This window comes from Muntiacus reevesi, chromosome 9 (assembly GCF_963930625.1).
Source record: "Muntiacus reevesi chromosome 9, mMunRee1.1, whole genome shotgun sequence".
Lineage (NCBI taxonomy): Eukaryota > Metazoa > Chordata > Mammalia > Artiodactyla > Cervidae > Muntiacus > Muntiacus reevesi.
In genome coordinates, this window is record NC_089257.1 from 47,327,793 (window position 1) to 47,346,052 (window position 18,260).

The window sequence follows — 18,260 nt, forward strand, 5'->3', positions numbered from 1 at the left end:
GCTGAATTCTTGAAATCTGAATGGGTGTATCCTGAGTGTGATTGTATTTAATTAGGACCCGAGAATTTTATACCAGAAAGTTAGGACAAGATGACTTAGAAAACCCAGAACCTTTGTCCAAATGAGTTGTTTCTAATACAAAAGACCAGTATTATAAGTTCCAGTAAGATGTTAACCTTTGATCTGGCCTTCCTGCTGATTAGTCCCTGTGATTCAGCCTACAAATAACACCATAATTGAATCACACTGTTGATGATTGAAATTGAACACTATGCTGCTTAATTGCATCCCTGTGGATGACTCTGAGCAACGACCACATACGCTAATTTTATGTAGGGCTTCATCTTTGGGCTAATGGGGTCAGTGGCTGCTCCAGGAGGCTGCGTGTGTATATGACCAGAGACCCTCTGGTCAGGACACAGAGGGCCACTTATTTTTCTTCACTGTGCGGGAGGTTACTCATGGGGTTATCTGCAAGCTCTACCCATCAATGGAGAACAGTTAAAAGGAATCTGTTTAATGACAGTTGAACAAAGAGTTTGCTCTGTCTGGGCCTTTCTTCCAACTCTTCTTTTCTTTTTTAAAGGTTTTTTTTTTTTTTTGATGTGGACCTTTTTCTTTTTTTAAAGTGTTACTGAATTTGTTACACTATTGCTTCTGTTTTAAGTTTTGGATTTTTGGCCTCAAGGCATGTGAGGTCTCAGCTCCCCAGGCTGGACTTGAAATTGTACCCCTTGCACTGGAAGAAAACTTAACCACTGGACCAGCGAAATCCCTCTGCCAACTCTGATTAGTGTCCATTTTTTGTTTTTTTTTTTTTTTTGTTTGTTTGTTTGTTTTCAAGATTGTGTGAGGGCAGAGAAAGTTCTGATCAAGCCTGGAATTATTCATGTTGGCCCATGAATGATTTTAGCTGTGGCGTTCAAGGCTGATGATGCATCCACACTCTGAACAGTTAGTTGGCCTTATCTCCAGCCTCTCCAAGGCCAATCAATGTGGAGTGGTCATCAGTAACAAAGCCCACCTGTTTCCCAGTCAGGACTCAGGTTGAGAGGCCTCTGCTTTGACACTGACCCAGGGAGAGTCGGCAGAATTTTGGAGGTGTCTAGTGGGCTGAGATGTTAAAGGCTGCCTTTGTGTAAACAGGTTGAGCTGGCCCACAGTGGGTCTGGGAGCCCTGTTGAACAGCTACATTCTGTTTTTCACCCTCGCTGGCAGAGCCCACATCTCCAGCCTCATTTTCTATTCTCTGGAAGTGTGTCAGTAAATTTGGAATTATCATTTGTTCATTAAATATTTGCTTAAGTTTATATTATAGGAACTGACCTGCAGAACTATCTGGACCTTGTATTTCCTCATGTCTTTTCTTAATGGTTAGGGATAGTCAGGTTTTAATTTTTTCTCTATTGAGTTCTGGCATGCTGTATTTTTCTAGATATTTGTGTATTTTACCAGTTTTTTCCATTTTGTTAGCATATGGTTGCTTATTGTATTTTATCTTTTTAAGGTCTGTTACACTTGTTGTATCTGTTTTTATTCCTAGTATTGCTTATTTGTTTGCCTTCTCTTTATTTCTGGATCAGTCTTGCCAGAGACTATTTTTTAATGACTATTTTCAAAGAATTATTTTTGCTGATCAGTCCCCATAGTAGCTGTGTATATTACTTATTCTATAAATAGATAAATGTGTGTATGTATTAGCTCAGGTTCTTCAGAGAAACAACCAATAGGGTGTGTGTGTGTGTATGTATGTATGTGGAGAGAGAGCAAGAGAGAGACATTTATTTTAAGGAATTGGCTCACATGAATGTGGAAGTTGGCAAGTTCAAAATCTGCAGGGTAAGTCAGCAGCCTGGAGGGCCAGGGAAGAGCCAGCTTTGCAGTTCAAATCCAAAGACCATCTGCTGGCAAATCTCCACTTCTTCCAGAGAAGTCAGGTTTTTTTTTTTTTTTTTTCTATTAAGATCTTCCATTGATTGGGTGAGGCCCATCCATGTTATGGAGAAGGCAATGGCAACCCATTCTAGTACTCTCGCCTGGAAAATCCCATGGACAGAGGAACATGGTGGGCTGCAGTCCATGGGGTCGCGAAGAGTTGGACACGACTGAGCGACTTCACTTTCACTTTCCACTTTCATGCATTGGAGAAGGAAATGGCAACCCACTCCAGTGTTCTTGCCTGGAGAATCCCAGGGACGGGGGAACCTGGTGGGCTGCCGTCTACGGGGTCGCACAGAGTCAGACACGACTGAAGCGACTTAGCAGCAGCACCCATGTTATGGAGGACAGTCTGCTTTGTCAAAGTCTACTGATTTAAATGTTAATCTTGTTGAAAAACATATCTTCACAGAAACATCTAGAATAATATTTGACTAAATATCTGAGTACTGTGATCTAGCCAAATTGACACATACAACTATCCTTATATATACGTATATGTATATATAGACATTATGTATTTATGCTTTATATATGTACATATTTAACATCCTTGAACATATATTTATCATTTTCTGTTCTACTTACTTGAATCTATCTGTTCAACTTAACAAATCAATAATATATAATATTATGTATTTAAAATGGACTGCTAACTTAATTGTAGTGGTTAAAATGGTTTCTGACCCTTTTTGGAATTTATTGATTCTTGCTTTGTCGCTTTGACTGCAACATTGTCTGTTTCTGTTTTGTAATAAGTTTATTTGTGTCATTATTTTAGATTCCACATTTAAGTGGTATCATATGGTTTTTGTCTTTTTCCTTCTGACTGACTTCACTTGGTATGATAATCTCTTTTAAGTCCATCCATGTTGCTGTAAATGGATTTACTTTCTTTTCTTTGGCTGAGGGATATTCCATTCTGTATGTGTGTGTAGAACATCTTCTTTATTCTTTCATCTGTTGGTGGACACTTAGGTTGCTTCCCTGTCTCAGCTATTGCAGACAGTGCTGCTATGAACATTGGGGTGCCTGTATCTTTTCAAGTTACAGTTTTCATCCTTTCCAGATATATGCCCAGTAGTGGGATTGCTGGATCATGTGGTAACTCTATTTTTAGTTTCTCCATTCTGTTCTCCATAAGGGCCCCACCAACTTACATTCCTACCTATAGCATAGCAGAATTCTTTTTTCTCCACACCCTCTCCAGAATTTTTATTTGTTGACTTTTGGACAATGGCCATTCTGACAGCTGTGAGATGATATCTCAAGTAGTTTTGATTTGTATTTCTCTAATAATTAATGGTGACATTGAGCATCTTTTCATGTGCCTATTGGCCATCTGTATGTCTTATGGATAAAAGGCTAGGTGTTTTGCCCTTTTTGGAATGGGTTGTTGCTTTTTTGTTGTTGAGTTGTATAAGCTGTTTATATATTTTGGAAATTAATCTGTTGTCAGCAGTGTCATTTGCAAATATATTCTCCTGTTCCTTAGGTTGTCTTTTTGTTGATGGTTTCCTCTGCTGTGTGAAAGCTTATGTTGACTAGGTCTCATTTGTTTATCAACTATTTTATTTTTTGATTTCTGCGCTTCTCTTTCTGCACCCCTTCTTTCTTCACTTCTCTTACCCTCTTTTAATGTTTGAAAACACAGAATTGTTTCAGTTGCTCAGTTCAGTTGCTCAGTCGTGTCCGACTCTTTGCAACCCCATGAACCGCAGCACGCCAGACCTCCCTGTCCATCACCGACTCCCGGAGTCACCCAAACCCATGTCCATTGAGTCAATGATGCCATACAGCCATCTCATCCTCTGTCGTCCCCTTCTCCTCCTGCCCTCAATCTTTCCCAGCATCGGGGTCTTTTCAAATGAGTTAGCTCTTCGCATCAGGTGGCCAAAGTTTTGGAGTTTCATCTTCAACATCAGTCTTTTCAGTGAACATTCGGGACTGATCTCCTTTAGGATGGACTGGTTGGATCTCCTTGCTGTCCAAGGGACTCTCAAGAGTCTTCTCCAACACCACAGTTCAAAAGCATCAATTCTTTGGCGCTCAGCTTTCTTTATAGTCCAACTCTCACATTCATACATGACCACTGGAAAAACCATAGCCTTGACTAGATGGACCTTTGTTGGCAGAGTAATGTCTCTGCTTTTTAATATGCTATCTAGGTTGGTCATAACTTTCCTTCCAAGGAGTAAGTGTCTTATAATTTCATGGCTGCAGTCACCATCTGCAGTGATTTTGGAGCCCAGAAAAATAAAGTCAGCCACTGTTTCTGCTGTTTCCCCATCTATTTGCCATGAAGTGATGGGACCAGATTCCATGATGTTAGTTTTCTGAATGTTGAGCTTTAAGCCAAATTTTTCACTCTCCTCTTTCACTTGCATCAAGAGGCTCTTTAGTTCTTCTTCACTTTCTGCCATAATAAGGGTGGTGTCATCTGTATATCTGAGGTTATTGATATTTCTCCCAGCAGTCTTGATTCCAGCTTGTGCTTTTCCAGCCCAGCATTTCTCATGATGTACTCTGCATGTAGTTGTTTATGTGTGTTCATATTCCAGCATCAAGACCAAGTTCAGTGGGTGATTTTTTTCTAGTGATAGGCTGAGGGTATTGCCCTTTGCTTCCTGGCCTTATGCAAAAGTCTCCCATTTGATCTCTCCCTTTGCTCTGGCCCTAAACTTTGTCTCCTGTCCTCAAGTGGCCCATTCAAGCCCAGGTGTGCAGGGAATTGACCTATAGCAACATCAGCTCAAATGCTCTTTTTCTCCGAGCTACTGAGCTCTGAAAATTTCCTTCAGTTCAGTTGCTTTAAAAAGTATATGTATTTGTCTTTTTTAATTTTAGGGTATCCTTTGGGATTTTTCTGAGTGCAACTAGTCTGTCATGACCTGCCCTATTGCAGCTGTAATACCATCACCTTCCTTGGTTCACAACCCCTTCCTCCATCTTCAAAGCCAGCAGTGGCAGGGCAAGTCCTCATGTCTCTCTCTGAGCCATTCTTCTGCATCCCTTTTCTGATTAAAGAGCTCATGTGATTAAAAATCCAGGATAATATCTCCATCTCATGATTCTTAATCACATCTGTAGAGTCCCTTCTGCTATATTAGGTAACAAACACACTCATAGTTTCCAGGGGGTGGGATGTGGACATCTTTGGGAGGGTCATTATTCTACCACAAAGGTAATAACTAACATCCCTTACAATGTTGTAAATCAACTATACTTAAATAAAAAATTTAAAAAGAATGGCCCCCACTTATTCCCCTGCTTATTTGGCCCTGGTGGCTCAGAGGTTAAAGTGTCTGCCTCCAATGTGGGAGACCCGGGTTCGATCCCTGGGTTAGGAAGATCCCCTGGAGAAGGCAATGGCAACCCACTTCAGTATTCTTGCCTGGAGAATCCCACGGTCGGAGGAGCCTGGTGGGCTGCAGTTCATGGGGTCGCAAAGAGTTGGACACGACTGAGTGACTTCACTCACTTTCACAAGGAACAGACAAAGAAGTCAGATAGAAAGAGATCAAAGTGTAAGCTTTATTATTTAACTGACTAGGAACCTTAACTTGACCTGAGGCCACAATCAGGATCTTGAATCCACTCATCCTACACACTTCCTTGAGTTGAAGATAATCTCACACTTATAGACTTCCATCTTGCTGGGGGTGGAGCTGGTCTCAGAAAGCTTCTGTGGAAGATAATGCCTGCATATGGGGACAGGCATCTCTAGGGAGAATTCCATCTTTCAGTTCTGTCATCAGAAGGGGTATTCCTCTGTTGAGGAAAAACTCAGTGAGGGGAGATAGGTGGAAACCATTCTCTCCTCCCACAGAAATATGGAGACTGGAATAGTACCCATAATAGCAATTCTTGATTTTTGTTGAGACTTTCTGTATGGCCTAGTCTATGGTCATTTTGGAAAAAAGGCTTTATAAGTGCTTGAACACAATGTACCATCTCTAGTGTTTAGCACACAGTTCTTTGTATGTCTTTTGCTATATCACCACTAAAGTTTTTATTTTGGGGTCTCCTTGACCTGTCATTTCCCAAAGGAGAAGGTATTTTTTATACACTGTGGGATTTGGTTTGTAAATTTGTATTTAGGATTTGATATGTAGGGCTTCCTTGGTGGCTCAGACAGTAAAAATCTGCCTGCAATGTGGGAGATCCAAGGGAGAGGGTCGTTTTTATACACTGTGAGATTTGATCTGTAAGTTTGTGTTCAGGATTTGATATGTAAGTTCATCAGTGAGAAGGCTTGTAATTTGCCTTTGTAGCACTCAGAACTGCTGAATTGTTCAGTTACAGGGGTCACTATTCACTCTGGTCTATAAGTTGTATTGGCAGGTATCCTTATTGAAGCAGTTTGGAACAGTTCCTCTTTTTCTGTACTGGACACAAGAGTTAGATGAGAATTATTCACTTCATGAACATTGGCTAGAGCTAACTTGTAAAAGTATGTGGCGTGATATTTTTGCTGTGGAAAAATATCAAATTATGGTTCAACTTTTTATAGGTTTGTTCAAATGGTTTTTTAAATCATTTTATCCAGTGACTGTGTGTATGTATGATTAGTCTTAAATTTTTTTTGATCAAAAGTATCTATATCAATGCATGAAGTCCTTAGTTTTATCTTTTTAATACTTCGAATTTTACTAATTCAGTGTCATAATTTTTGTATGTCTTTCTTAATATCAACTGGATTCCTTTTTCTATTACTTATATTTTTGCATTTAAATAAGTTTAGTGCATTAATAATTACAATAGTTACTAGTATATAGGTTTGTTGTTCAGTCTTAAGTCGTGTCTGACTCTTTGGGACTTCATGGGCTGCAGCATGCCTGGCTGCTCTGTCCTCCACTGTCTCTTGGAGTTTGCTCAAATTCGTGTCCATTAAGCTGGTGATGCCATCTAACCATCTCATTCTGTGCCGCTCCGTTCTCCTTTTGCCTTCAATCTTTCCCAGCATCAGAGTCTTTTCTAGTGAGTCAGCTTTTGCATCAGGTGACCAAAGTTTTGGAGCTTCAGCTTTAGCATCAGTCCTTCCAATGAATATGTAGGGTTGATTTCCTTTGGGATTGTCTGGTTCTGTGTCCTTGCTGTCCATGGGACTCTCAAGAGTCTTCTCCAGCACTACAATTCAAAAGCATCAATTCTTCAGCACTAAGCCTTCTTTATGGACCAAATCTCACATCTGTACATGGCTACTGAAAAAAACATGGCTTTGACTAGACGGATATTTATCGGCAAAGTGATGTCTCTGCTTCTGAATACAATGTCTAGGTTTGTCATAGCTTTCGTTCCAAGGAGCAAGCATCTTTTAATTGCATCACTGCAGTTACTGTCTGCAGTGATTTTGGAGCCCAAGAAAATAAAGTATATCACTGCTTCCACTTTTTCCCCTTCTATTTGCCATGAAGTGATGGGACTAGATACCATAATTTTAGATTTTTTTTTTTTAATGTTGAGTTTCAAGCCAGCTTTTTCACTCTCTTCTTTCACCATCACCAAGTGGCTCTTCAGTTTCTCATCAGTTTCTGTCATTAGAGTTTTATCATCTGCATATTTGAGGTTGTTGATATTTCTCCTGGCATTCTTGATTCCAGCTGGTGATTTATCCAGCCCAGCATTTCACATGATATACTCTGCATTTAAGTTAAATAAGAAGGGTGGCAATATAAAGCCTTATCATACTCTTTCCCGATTTTGAGCCAGTCCGTTGTTCCATATCCAGTTCTAATGGTTGCTTCTTGACTCACATACAGGTTTCTCAGGAGACATGAAAGTGGTCTGCTACTCCCATCTCTTTTAAGAATTTTCATGATTTAAGAGAATAGCATTGAAACATATACATTACCATATGTAAAACAGATAGCCAGTGGGAGTTTATTGTAAGATGCAGGGAACCCAAAGCTGGTGCTTTGTGATAACCTAGAAGGGGTAGGATGGGGAGAGAGGTGGGAAGTAGGTTCAAGAGGAAGGGGATATATGTGTGCTACTGCTGCTGCTGCTGCTGCTGCTAAGTTGCTTCAGTCGTGTCCAACTCTGTGCGACCCCATAGACGGCAGCCCACCAGGCTCCGCCATCCCTGGGATTCTCCAGGCAAGAACAGTGGAGTGGGTTGCCATTTCCTTCTCCAGTGCATGAAAGTGAAAAGTGAAAGTGAAGTCGCTCAGTCGTGTCCAGCTCTTTACGACCCCATGGACTGCAGCCTACCAGGCTTCTCCGCCCATGGGATTTTCCAGGCAAGAGTACTGGAGTGGGTTGCCATTGCCTTCTCTAGATATATATATACCTATGGCCAATTCATATGACACAAATGACATGAATGTGATGGTATGACAAAAACCATCATTGTTAAGGCAGTTCAGTTCAGTCGCTCAGTTGTGTCCAACTCTTTGCAACTGCATGGACTGCAGCATGCCAGACTTTCCTGTCCATCACCAACTCCTGGAGCCTACTCAAACTCATGTCCATCGAGTCGGTGATGCCATCCAGCCATCTCATCTTCTGTTGTCCACTTCTCCTCTCGCCTTCAATCTTTCCCAGCATCAGGGTTTTTTCCAAGGAGTTGGTTCTTCACATCAGTTGGCCAAAGTATTGGAGCTTCAGTTTCAGCATCAGTCCTTCCAATGAGGATTCAGGACTGATTTCCTTTAGGATTGACTGGTTGGATCTCCTTGCAGTCCAAGGGACTCTCAAGAGTCTTCTCCAACACCACAGTTCAAAAGCATCAGTTCTTCAGCACTCAGCTTTCTTTATAGTCCAACTCTCACATCCATACAGGACTACTGGAAAAACCATAGCTTTGACTAGATGGACCTTTGTTGGCAAAGTAATGTCTCTGCTTTTTCATATGCTATCTAGTCATAGCTTTTAACTTTTTAAAAGTCATAGCTTTTCTTCCAAGGAGCAAGTATCTTTTAATTTCATGGCTGCAGTCACCATCAGCAATGATTTTGGAGCCCCCCAAAATAGAGTCTATCACTGTTTGCATTTTCATGTCATGCATGTCATGTCATTGCATTTGTCTGTCACTTGTTTGCCATGAAGTGATGGGACCGGATGCCATGATCCTAGTTTTCAGAATGTTGAGTTTTAAGCCAACTTTTTCACTGTCCCCTTTCACTTTCATCAGGAGGTCCCTTAGGTCATCTTTGCTTTCTACCATAAGGGTGGTGTCATCTGCATATCTGAGGTTACTGATATTTCTCCCATCAATCTTGATTCCAGCTTGTGCTTCATCCAACCCGACATTTCATATGATGTACTCTGCATAGAATTTAGATAAACAGTGTGGCAATATACAGCCTTGACGTACTCCTTTCCTGATTTGGAACCAGGCTGTTTTTCCATGTCTAGTTCTAGCTGTTGCTTCTTGACCTGCATACAGATTTCTCAGGAGGCAAGTCAGGTGGTCTGTTAATCCCATCTCTTGAAGAATTTTCCCCAGTTTGTTGTGATCTACACAGTCAAAGGCCTTTGTGTAGTCAATAAAGGAAAATTTTTTTTGAAAGTGAACGTTGTTCAGTCGTGTCCGACTCTTTGAGACCCCATAGACTATATGGTCCATGGAATATTCCAGGCCAGAATACTGGAGTGGGTACCCTTTTCCTTCTCCAGGGGACCTTCCCAACCCTGGGATCAAACCCAGGTCCCCTGCATTGCAGGCAGATTCTTTACCACCTGAGCCACAAGGGAAGCCCAGGAAAATTTTTTTTGAGCTTTCTTGCTGTTTTGATGATCCAGCAGATGTTGGCAATTTGATTTCTTGTTTCTCAGCCTTTTCTAAATCCAACTTGAACATTTGGAAGTTCACGGTTCACATACTGTTGAAGCCTGGCTTGGAGAATTTTGAACATTACTTTGCTAGTCTGTGAGATGAGTGCAATTGTGCGGTAGTTTGAACTTTCTTTGGCATTGCCTTTCTTTGGGATTGGAATGGAAACTGACATTTTCCAATCCTGTGGTCACTGCTGAGTTTTCCAGATTTGCTGGCATATTGAGTACAGCACTTTCAAAGCATCATCTTTTAGGATTTTAAATATTTGAGCTGGAATTCTGTCACCTTCACTAGCTTTGTTCCTATTAATATTTCCTAAGGCTCACTTTACACTTTAGGATGTCCAGCTCTAGGTGAGTGACCACACCATTATGGTAATCAGGGTTATTAAGACCCTTTTTCCTTCCCTTATCTTCTTTCCTCAGGTGTTTCTAAAGCCTTCTCAGACAACCACTTTGCCATTTGAATTTCTTTTTCTTTGGGCTGGTTTTGGTTACTGCCTCCTGTACAATGTTATAAACCTCCATCCATAGTTCTTCAGGCGCTCTGTCTACCAGATCTAACCCCTTGAATCTATTTGTTACTTCCACTGTATAATGATAATGAGTTTGATTTAGGTCATACCTGAATTGCCTAGTGGATTTCCCTATTTTGTTCAATTTAAACCTGAATTTTTTAATAAGGAGCTCATGGTCTGAGCCAATCAGTTCCAAGTCTTGTTTTTGCTGACTATATCAGCAAAAGATGAGATTCTCCATCTTTGGTTACAAATAATATAATCAATCTGATTTTGGTATTGACCATTTGGTAATATGATCATGGTATCCGGTCCTGTCACTTCATGGCAAATAGATGGGGAAACAGTGGAAACAATGACATACTTTATTTTGTTGGGCTCCAAAATCACTGCAGATAGTGACTGCAGCCATGAAATTAAAAGACACTTGCTCCTTGGAAGAAAAGATATGACTCATCTAGATAGCATATGAAAAAGCAGAGACATTACTTTGCCAACAAAGGTTCATCTAGTCAAAGCTATGGTTTTTCCAGTAGTCCTTTATGGATGTGTGGGTTGGACCATAAAGAAAGCTGAGTGCTGAAGAACTGATGCTTTTGAACTGTGGTGTTGGAGAAGACTCTTGAGAGTCCCTTGGACTGCAAGGAGATCCAACCAGTCAATCCTAAAGGAAATCAGTCCTGAATCCTCATTGGAAGGACTGATGCTGAAACTGAAGCTCCAATATGTTGGCCACCTGATGTGAAGAACTGACTCCTTGAAAAAGACCCTGATGTTGGCAAAGATTTGAAAGCAGGAGGAGAAGGGAATGACAGAGGATGAGATGATTGGATGGCGTCACTGACTCAATGGACATGAGTTTGAGTAAGCTTCACTGGTGATAGACAAGGAAGCCTGGCGTGCTGCAGTCTAGGTGGTGACAAAGAGTTGGACATGACTGAGCGACTTAACTGAATTGAATTTTGGTGATATCCACGTGTAGAGTCATCTCTTGTGTTATTAGAAGAGGGTGTTTGCTATGACCAGTGTATTCTGTTGACAAAACTCTGTTAGCCTTTGCCCTGCTTTATTTTGTACTCCAAAGCCAAATTCACCTCTTGACTTCTTACTTTTGCATTCCAATCCCCTATGATGAAATGGTCATCTTTTTTTTTTTGGTATTACTTCTAGAAGGTCTTGTAGGTCTTCATAGAACCAGTCAGTTTCAGCTTCTTGGGCATCAGTGGTTGGGGCATAGACTTGGATTACTGGGATGGTGCATCCAAGATCATTCTGTCGTTTGAGATTGCATCCAAGTACTGAATTTCAGACTCTCTTGTTGACTATGAGGGCTATTCCATTTCTTCTAAGGGATTCTTGTCCACAGTAGTAGATATAATGGTCATCTTAATTAAATTCACCCATTCCTGTCTATTTTAATTCACTGATTCCTAAGATGTTGATGTTCAATCTTGCCATCTCCTGCTTGACCACATCCAATTTCCCTTGATTCATGGACCTGACTTTTTGGGTTCCTAAGCAATATTGTCCTTTACAACATTACTTTACTTTCAACATTGTACTCTACTTTCACATCTAGACATATCCACAGCTGAGCATCATTTCCACTTTGGCCCAGTGGTTTCATTCTTTCTGGAGCTATTAGTAATTGCCCTCCGGTCTTCCCCAGTGTTAACTCTTTGCAACCCCATGGACTATAGCTCACTAGACTCCTCTGCCCATGGAATTCTCCAGGCAAGAATACTGGAGTGGGTAGCCATTCCCTTCTCCAGGCAATCTTCCTGACTCAAGTAGTGAACCTGGGTCTCCTGCATTGCAGGTGGATTCTTTACCATCTGAGCCACCAGGGAATATACTGGACACCTACCAATCTAGGGGATTCATCTCCTGGTGTCTTATCTTTTTGCCTTCTCATACTGTCCATGGGATTCTCTAGGCAAGAATACAGGGGTGGGTTGCCGTTCCCTCCTCCATGGACTGTGTTTAGTCAGAACTCTTCACTATGACCCATCTGTCTTGGGTGGCTGCAAACATGCTCATAGCTTCATTCAGTTACCCAAGCCCCTTTGCCATGGCAAGACTGTGATCCTTGAAGGGGAGTATATAGATAGGTATGTGCTTGTTTCTCCATTTTATGTTTTTGTTTCTTTTTAACTTTTTTAAAAACACTTGTTTTTGGTTTTGCCTTGCTGGCCTCTGTCGTATTGATCAAGTTGTTTTTATATCTCTGTTAGGAAGTCAGACATCTATTTCTGTATTTTTAATGCTCATCCTTACATTTTTAGCATGAATCCTTAACACAAAGGTGAAATACAAATATCTTTGTAGAATAATAATTTTGTCTTCCTCTTCAGTAGTACATGAGTCTTATAATGCTTTAATTCCCATCAGTGCCCCATCTTTCATAGTTTTGTATTCTGATATCATCTTTATTTATAGTCTCCCGAGTATTGTGCTATTTATTACTATTCATTGAACATTTATTTTTTATCAGATATCATAATGCATTATTTTACCTAATCTTTATGAAAATTGTGAAAGATAAACAGTGTTTCTGTCCCTTTTTTACAGACAGAAAATTGAGGCATAGAAAGGCTAACTGGAAAGCATAATTAGGAAAAAATACTGGATCCATTGGATCTCAAAACCCAAGTTTTTTTCATCATCCCATATTTCATAAACTAGTCTTAGCTGTCAAGAAAAATGTTGAAATAAAGACCTTAGGTCTAAGTAGTTGTTAGAGAATGTACAGGACATGTGGTCCAGTGGTCTCCATTATGGGTCTTCAGTGGAGATATCTGATGGTGCCCAGGGGGCTGGAGATCTGTGTCTTGAGGGTGAAGCTACAGCTCCTCTCTATTTCAAAGGCTCCGCCTGAGTAATAGCTATCTATAAATACTCCTGTCATATGCATTTTGTCATACTGTATACCACTGAAGAGCATCAAGAAGAAATGGAAAATAGTTCTGGAGGCCAAAAAATCTGAGATCAAGGTGCCAACAGGGTTGATTTCTGGTAAGACCTCTCTAACTGCTTGTGGACTAGTTTCTTCTCACTGTGTTCTCACATGGTCTTTCTTCTGCTTGTCTTGGAAGAGAGACAGGGGGCGGCTGCAGCTGGCCCTGGGGAAACAGACCCTGGGTTCAACCACTCTTCGGAGCTGCCCCCCTCCCCTGCCATGTGTGTTTTTTAAACTGACAGTATTTGTTTTGTTTAATGAACAATTTAAACAACTTCTCTGACAGAGTTGATTCTTTTATCCCCCTCCTTTTTGGTTGGTGCAGTTTTTCCTGCTTCACGAAGTAGATCTTTTAAAATCCCTTCAGAAATACTCTGCCAGCAATAAATTGCATGCATCATTTATGTGAAAAATGTCCTTATTTTATTCTTAAATCTTGAGTGGTAGTTTATCTTGTACAGATTATTAGGTTGGTAGCTACCTGAAGATATTTTGTGGTCATCGGGACTAATTGCTGATGAGAAGTCTTTGACAGGCTAATTGTAGAATATCTTTTATCTCTGGTTGCTTTTAAATTTCTTTTATCTTTGTTCTTCAGTTTCACTGTGTTGTTGCGAGGGTTTGTTTTAATGTATCCCTTCGGGGACTCAATGTGTGTCTTTAAACTGAGAAGACTGAAGTTTTTTGTTTTGTTTTTTTTTGGGGGGGGGTCTATTCTGGGTCTTTCTTGCTACGAAGGCTTTTCTCTAGTTATGCTGCATGGGCTTTTCATTGTGGTGGCTTCTCTCATTGCAGAACATAGGCTCTTGGGTGCTTCAATAATTGCAGCATTGGGCTTAGGAGTTGTAGCTCCCAGGCTCTAGATCACAGGCTCAATTTTTGTGGCTTAGTTGCTCTGCAGTCTGTGGGGTCGTCTTGGATCAGGGATGGAACCTGTGTCTCCTGCGTTCACAGGCACATTCACTACCACTGAGCCACCAGGGAAACCTGAATGAAGATTTTATTGGTGACAAATCCATAACCATTTTCTCTTTCACTGTTGCCTCTGCTTCAATAGCTTCTTCCACCTTCCATTCCAGTAATTCTCTTATCTGTTGTTTAACATATGCACTTAATTTTCTAACCTGAGTAACTGTATTCTTTGTGTTTTGGTTTCCAGTTGGTTCTTTTTCAAATTTTCCTGTTCTTTCCTCATGCTTTCTTGTCCTTTCATTAAAGTTTCTACATCTTCATTTTTTACTTTCCTTTAGGTAAAACATATGTCCAAATATATTCCCAAATAGACAAGTACTCATAATATTGATTTAGTCACATGTGTATTTACAGGCACTAATTTGTAAAAAATTGCGAATTTTTTGTCTCACCAACACATTTTAAATACTTTAATTCAAACATTTTACCTTTATCCAAACATTCTACCTTTATCCAAACATTCTCTCATTATAGGAGCTAGTTTCTGAATAAAAATGTAGCATCCCAGAGCAGTTGAAGAGCATTTGGGGATGTCTATAAAATGTAGAGGTGGGACCTGAGAGTCTGCATTTGCACCACACTCCCAGGTAGTGCTGGAGCTACCAACATGCATCATGCTTTTCATGTGCAGAGTTTTAGAGTCCATATTTTTACTTTTAAGTTGTTGTAAACACAGCATTTTGAAAATTCACATACAAGGCTCTCATCAGTTATTTCATCTTATGTCGAAGAACCCCATTTGTATGATGAAGATCATTTTTAAAAAGTTTACCTTGTTTGTATATATGTATTTCTGAATTGTATAACATATATCATGTAAATGAAGACAGGCTAGTTGTCATGCTGTAGTAACAAACAGTCCCACAAGATCAGTTGCCTTGAAACAGCTTATACCACAGGTTCCCCCACTGCCCCGGGTCTGCTTAGGGCTCTGGTCTATGTCATCATCACTTTGGAACATGGGTAGATTCAGTTCTCACCATTGCCAGAGGCCGGAGCAAGTGAAAGAGATAAAAGGAATTGTGTTCTGGTTCCTAAAGACCTTCTTCTAGAAGTGATAATGTCACTTTTCATGTTTATTGGTCAGAGGAAGTCATGTGGCTGTGAGTAGCTTCAAGAGGCAGAAGTGTTGTCCCAGTATGAGCTTACGTAGAGATACAAAACATTTCTGAATAATCCTAATAACTGCTACACATACTTTGTTGCTTTTGAACAAAACCATTGAAAGGCTTTCAATAAAATCCTATACTTGCATTTTAGGTTGTTTCATCTCCCCCTAACAATTACTGAATCTGTATTAAATTTTGGTTTTAATGTGCTTCAGATAAAAATTCTCAGGGGTGTCCTCTCTCAATATCAAAACTTGGCATTGATTAATTTGATTTGCTAGTCAATGGTTTCCACTTAAACTGCACCCTGGAATCACCTGGGGAGCTTTTTGTTATCCCAGATCAGCCTCAGACCAATCAAACTGGAACCCTGGAGGCGGGACTCTGGCATCTGTAGAGGATTTCAGTATGTATATAAAACTGAAGCCCTTTGTGTTAATCTATCTTCTTCAAAGAATGCTTTATTGTTCAAGATAAAGTAATTGAGAGATTGCCCCCAAACAGGAGGTGAGCTGCTGTTTTCTGAGAGGGATTTTAGGGGTCAACATCTTGCCTTCTGTTATTGTCACTTCTGTATTGTTTGTTAAACCCAGGAATGAGGGTATGCATTTTCTTATTTGTTGCGTCTGATAGTCCTGTTTTTGTGTTTCCCTCTGTGACTGTAGTTTTTCCGTAGCAGTCAGTTGGCTGTAGAGAATCTCTGTGGCATGTGGAATTGAATCTTCTGGGTAATTGTTACCTTTGTTAGTGTTGGGTCTAAGGAATTTCACCATTTTGGACCATTTTCTGACTCTGTGTATTGATGTAAATTGTAAAGAAATAGAAATTAAAGACTTTTATGTATGTACACATTACATGCAAAAATGGACACAGATGCACATGCACTCATACACCTTTACACACACATACAATATTTGAATAGTAAGAAAAAATCCCAAGGCTTTGGGGGCAGGGAGTGGCCCACAGAATGGGAGGGATTTGTCCAAGGCCTCACTGATAGAAAGTGAATGAAAATCTCAGTCTTCCCACATACTTCTGGCCTGACTTATCCTACATTTGTAAATGTGTGTGTGTGTTGGAGTGTGTTCAGGATGGAGAGGCATGACTTAGCATTTGTTTAGAGATTGGGGGTCTTGCTCTACTTCTGTCCATTTTCTTTCCTGAAGTTTTTGACTGTGACCTTTCCTAGGCAACTCTTAATTGGATTTGTAGAAGCCAGAAAGTGCTGAGCACACATCAGAGTGGGGGTAACGGGGCCGTCTCCTAGCTCCCCAGAGCCATGGACTTGTTTGTGGATTGTGATCCACAATTCCCTCTAACCTGCACTTTCAGAAAGCAAACCAGCAATCTAAAAGTAATTGTTTCCTTCTGTGTGGATTTCTCATTCCAAAGACTGCCATGGCAAGTAGGAAGTTGGCTTTGAAAAGAGTAGAGGAACCTGGAATTAGACGACAGGCTTACAGTGTAACCGTGGATGTGGTGACTCTACAGCCCACATTTTCCAGCAGGAGTCCTGATTTCAAATATTTTATTCTGTTGGCTTTATAAACAATTCAAATGCCCTGGAAATTCCACCATGAACTATATTTTCTAAAATGTTTCTTAACTGATGAAAGCAGCACAGAAATCCTTTGTTATACTCTGTTGCCCCAGTTTTGGTTTAGAAAATATATCACCATCTATGCAAAGAAGACTTTTTTTTCTTCTTCTTCTTTTTTAATGATGGGGTTTAGAAAGGCAAACACAGTCCTATTTGGGACATACCAATTTAGAAAAAGCTGACCCAGTATCCCAGATCTCTGTGGAAATCCAGGCCTTCTTCCTCTTAGCTATTCATCCAAATATGTGTACAGACATCCAGCCAGTTCCCCCTCACAGTCTACTGGGCAGGGGCCTAACTGTGTCAGCCAATGATGACAGGGGCTCTGCCCTCAGAGACTTCACAGTCCATGAAGGGAGATGAAATATGGATACACACAGTGTTAAATACAAGTCAAAGGTGTGAGTGTATCAGAGGATATAGAATCGCCCAACTGGGACGATCTAGAAAGATTTTGATTCACTCCTCCTCACCAGATCCCACACAGCATCACTTCCTCTGCATCCTGTTGATCAGAGCAAGTCCCTAGACCGGCCCAGAGTGAGGATCCACCTTGGGGTGAGGGGGGTGGAATGCACACACAAGGATATGCGGCTCTCTGTGCGTACAGTTTACCACTTTAAATTCAAAGAAGACACGTTTATTCATCTCACAGCTGGGGCTGGCATCTCACCGTTTCAGCACATAAGCACTTGGTTGCAGGTGAGGTCTGGCTGTGCCCTCCTGCTTGTCTGAGCATGTGAGCTTCCCCCAGCCACTCACAATGGGCACAGTCATCTCCTCTCTCATGCCCAACCCAGGATGAAGATGATTCCTGCAAAGTTCACTTTGTGAGTGATTCTGCAAGGCAGAAGTGGTCATCTAGTCTTCTGACGGTCCCTCTCCCCTTCCCTTTCACTAACTTTGCTCTTTACCAGTTCCTTGCCCATGGCATCCACCATTCTCACCCAGGTTCCTACCTCTCTCTTGTTCCAGGAACTAAAACAGGGGCAGATATTAGCGATGGTACCTGTGAGCCCGGACCGGCCTCCCCAGCCTCCTACATGAACCCCTTCCCGGTGCTCCATCTCGTCGAGGACTTGAGGCTGGCCTTGGAGATGCTGGAGCATCCTCAGGAGAGGGCAGCCCTCCTGAGCCAGATCCCGGGCCCCACAGCTGCCTACATAAAGGAGTGGTTCAAGGAGAGCTCGGTGAGTAGGCCTATGGCCTGGGTGGGGGAGCATAGTCATGGAGTCCGTGGAATGCCATCAGGTTTATCCGAGGTGCCTAGCTCCTCCTCTTTAGGAGTCTGTCAATAGTCACATCCACATGCTTCCCTCTGAACACTGATGAATTCTTTGTCATGATATGTGTTGTTCAATATTTTCATTACATAAGCTGTCAAC

The 18,260-nt window shown here is 41.1% G+C and overlaps 1 protein-coding gene across 6 annotated transcripts in view; it reads left to right on the plus strand.

Annotated features, from left to right (window-relative positions):
* Window positions 1–18,260, plus strand: part of PPFIBP2 (PPFIA binding protein 2) — a 161,060-nt gene that overhangs the window by 36,830 nt on the left and 105,970 nt on the right. For all 6 annotated transcript variants that reach the window (XR_010664396.1, XM_065944479.1, XM_065944480.1 and 3 more), the window contains one exon: window positions 17,851–18,065. Coding sequence is in view for 5 of the 6 variants with exons in the window: in XM_065944479.1 (XP_065800551.1) it covers window positions 17,851–18,065 (215 nt within the window). In the remaining variant the exon portion in view is untranslated. The remainder of the gene's footprint in view (window positions 1–17,850; window positions 18,066–18,260) is intronic.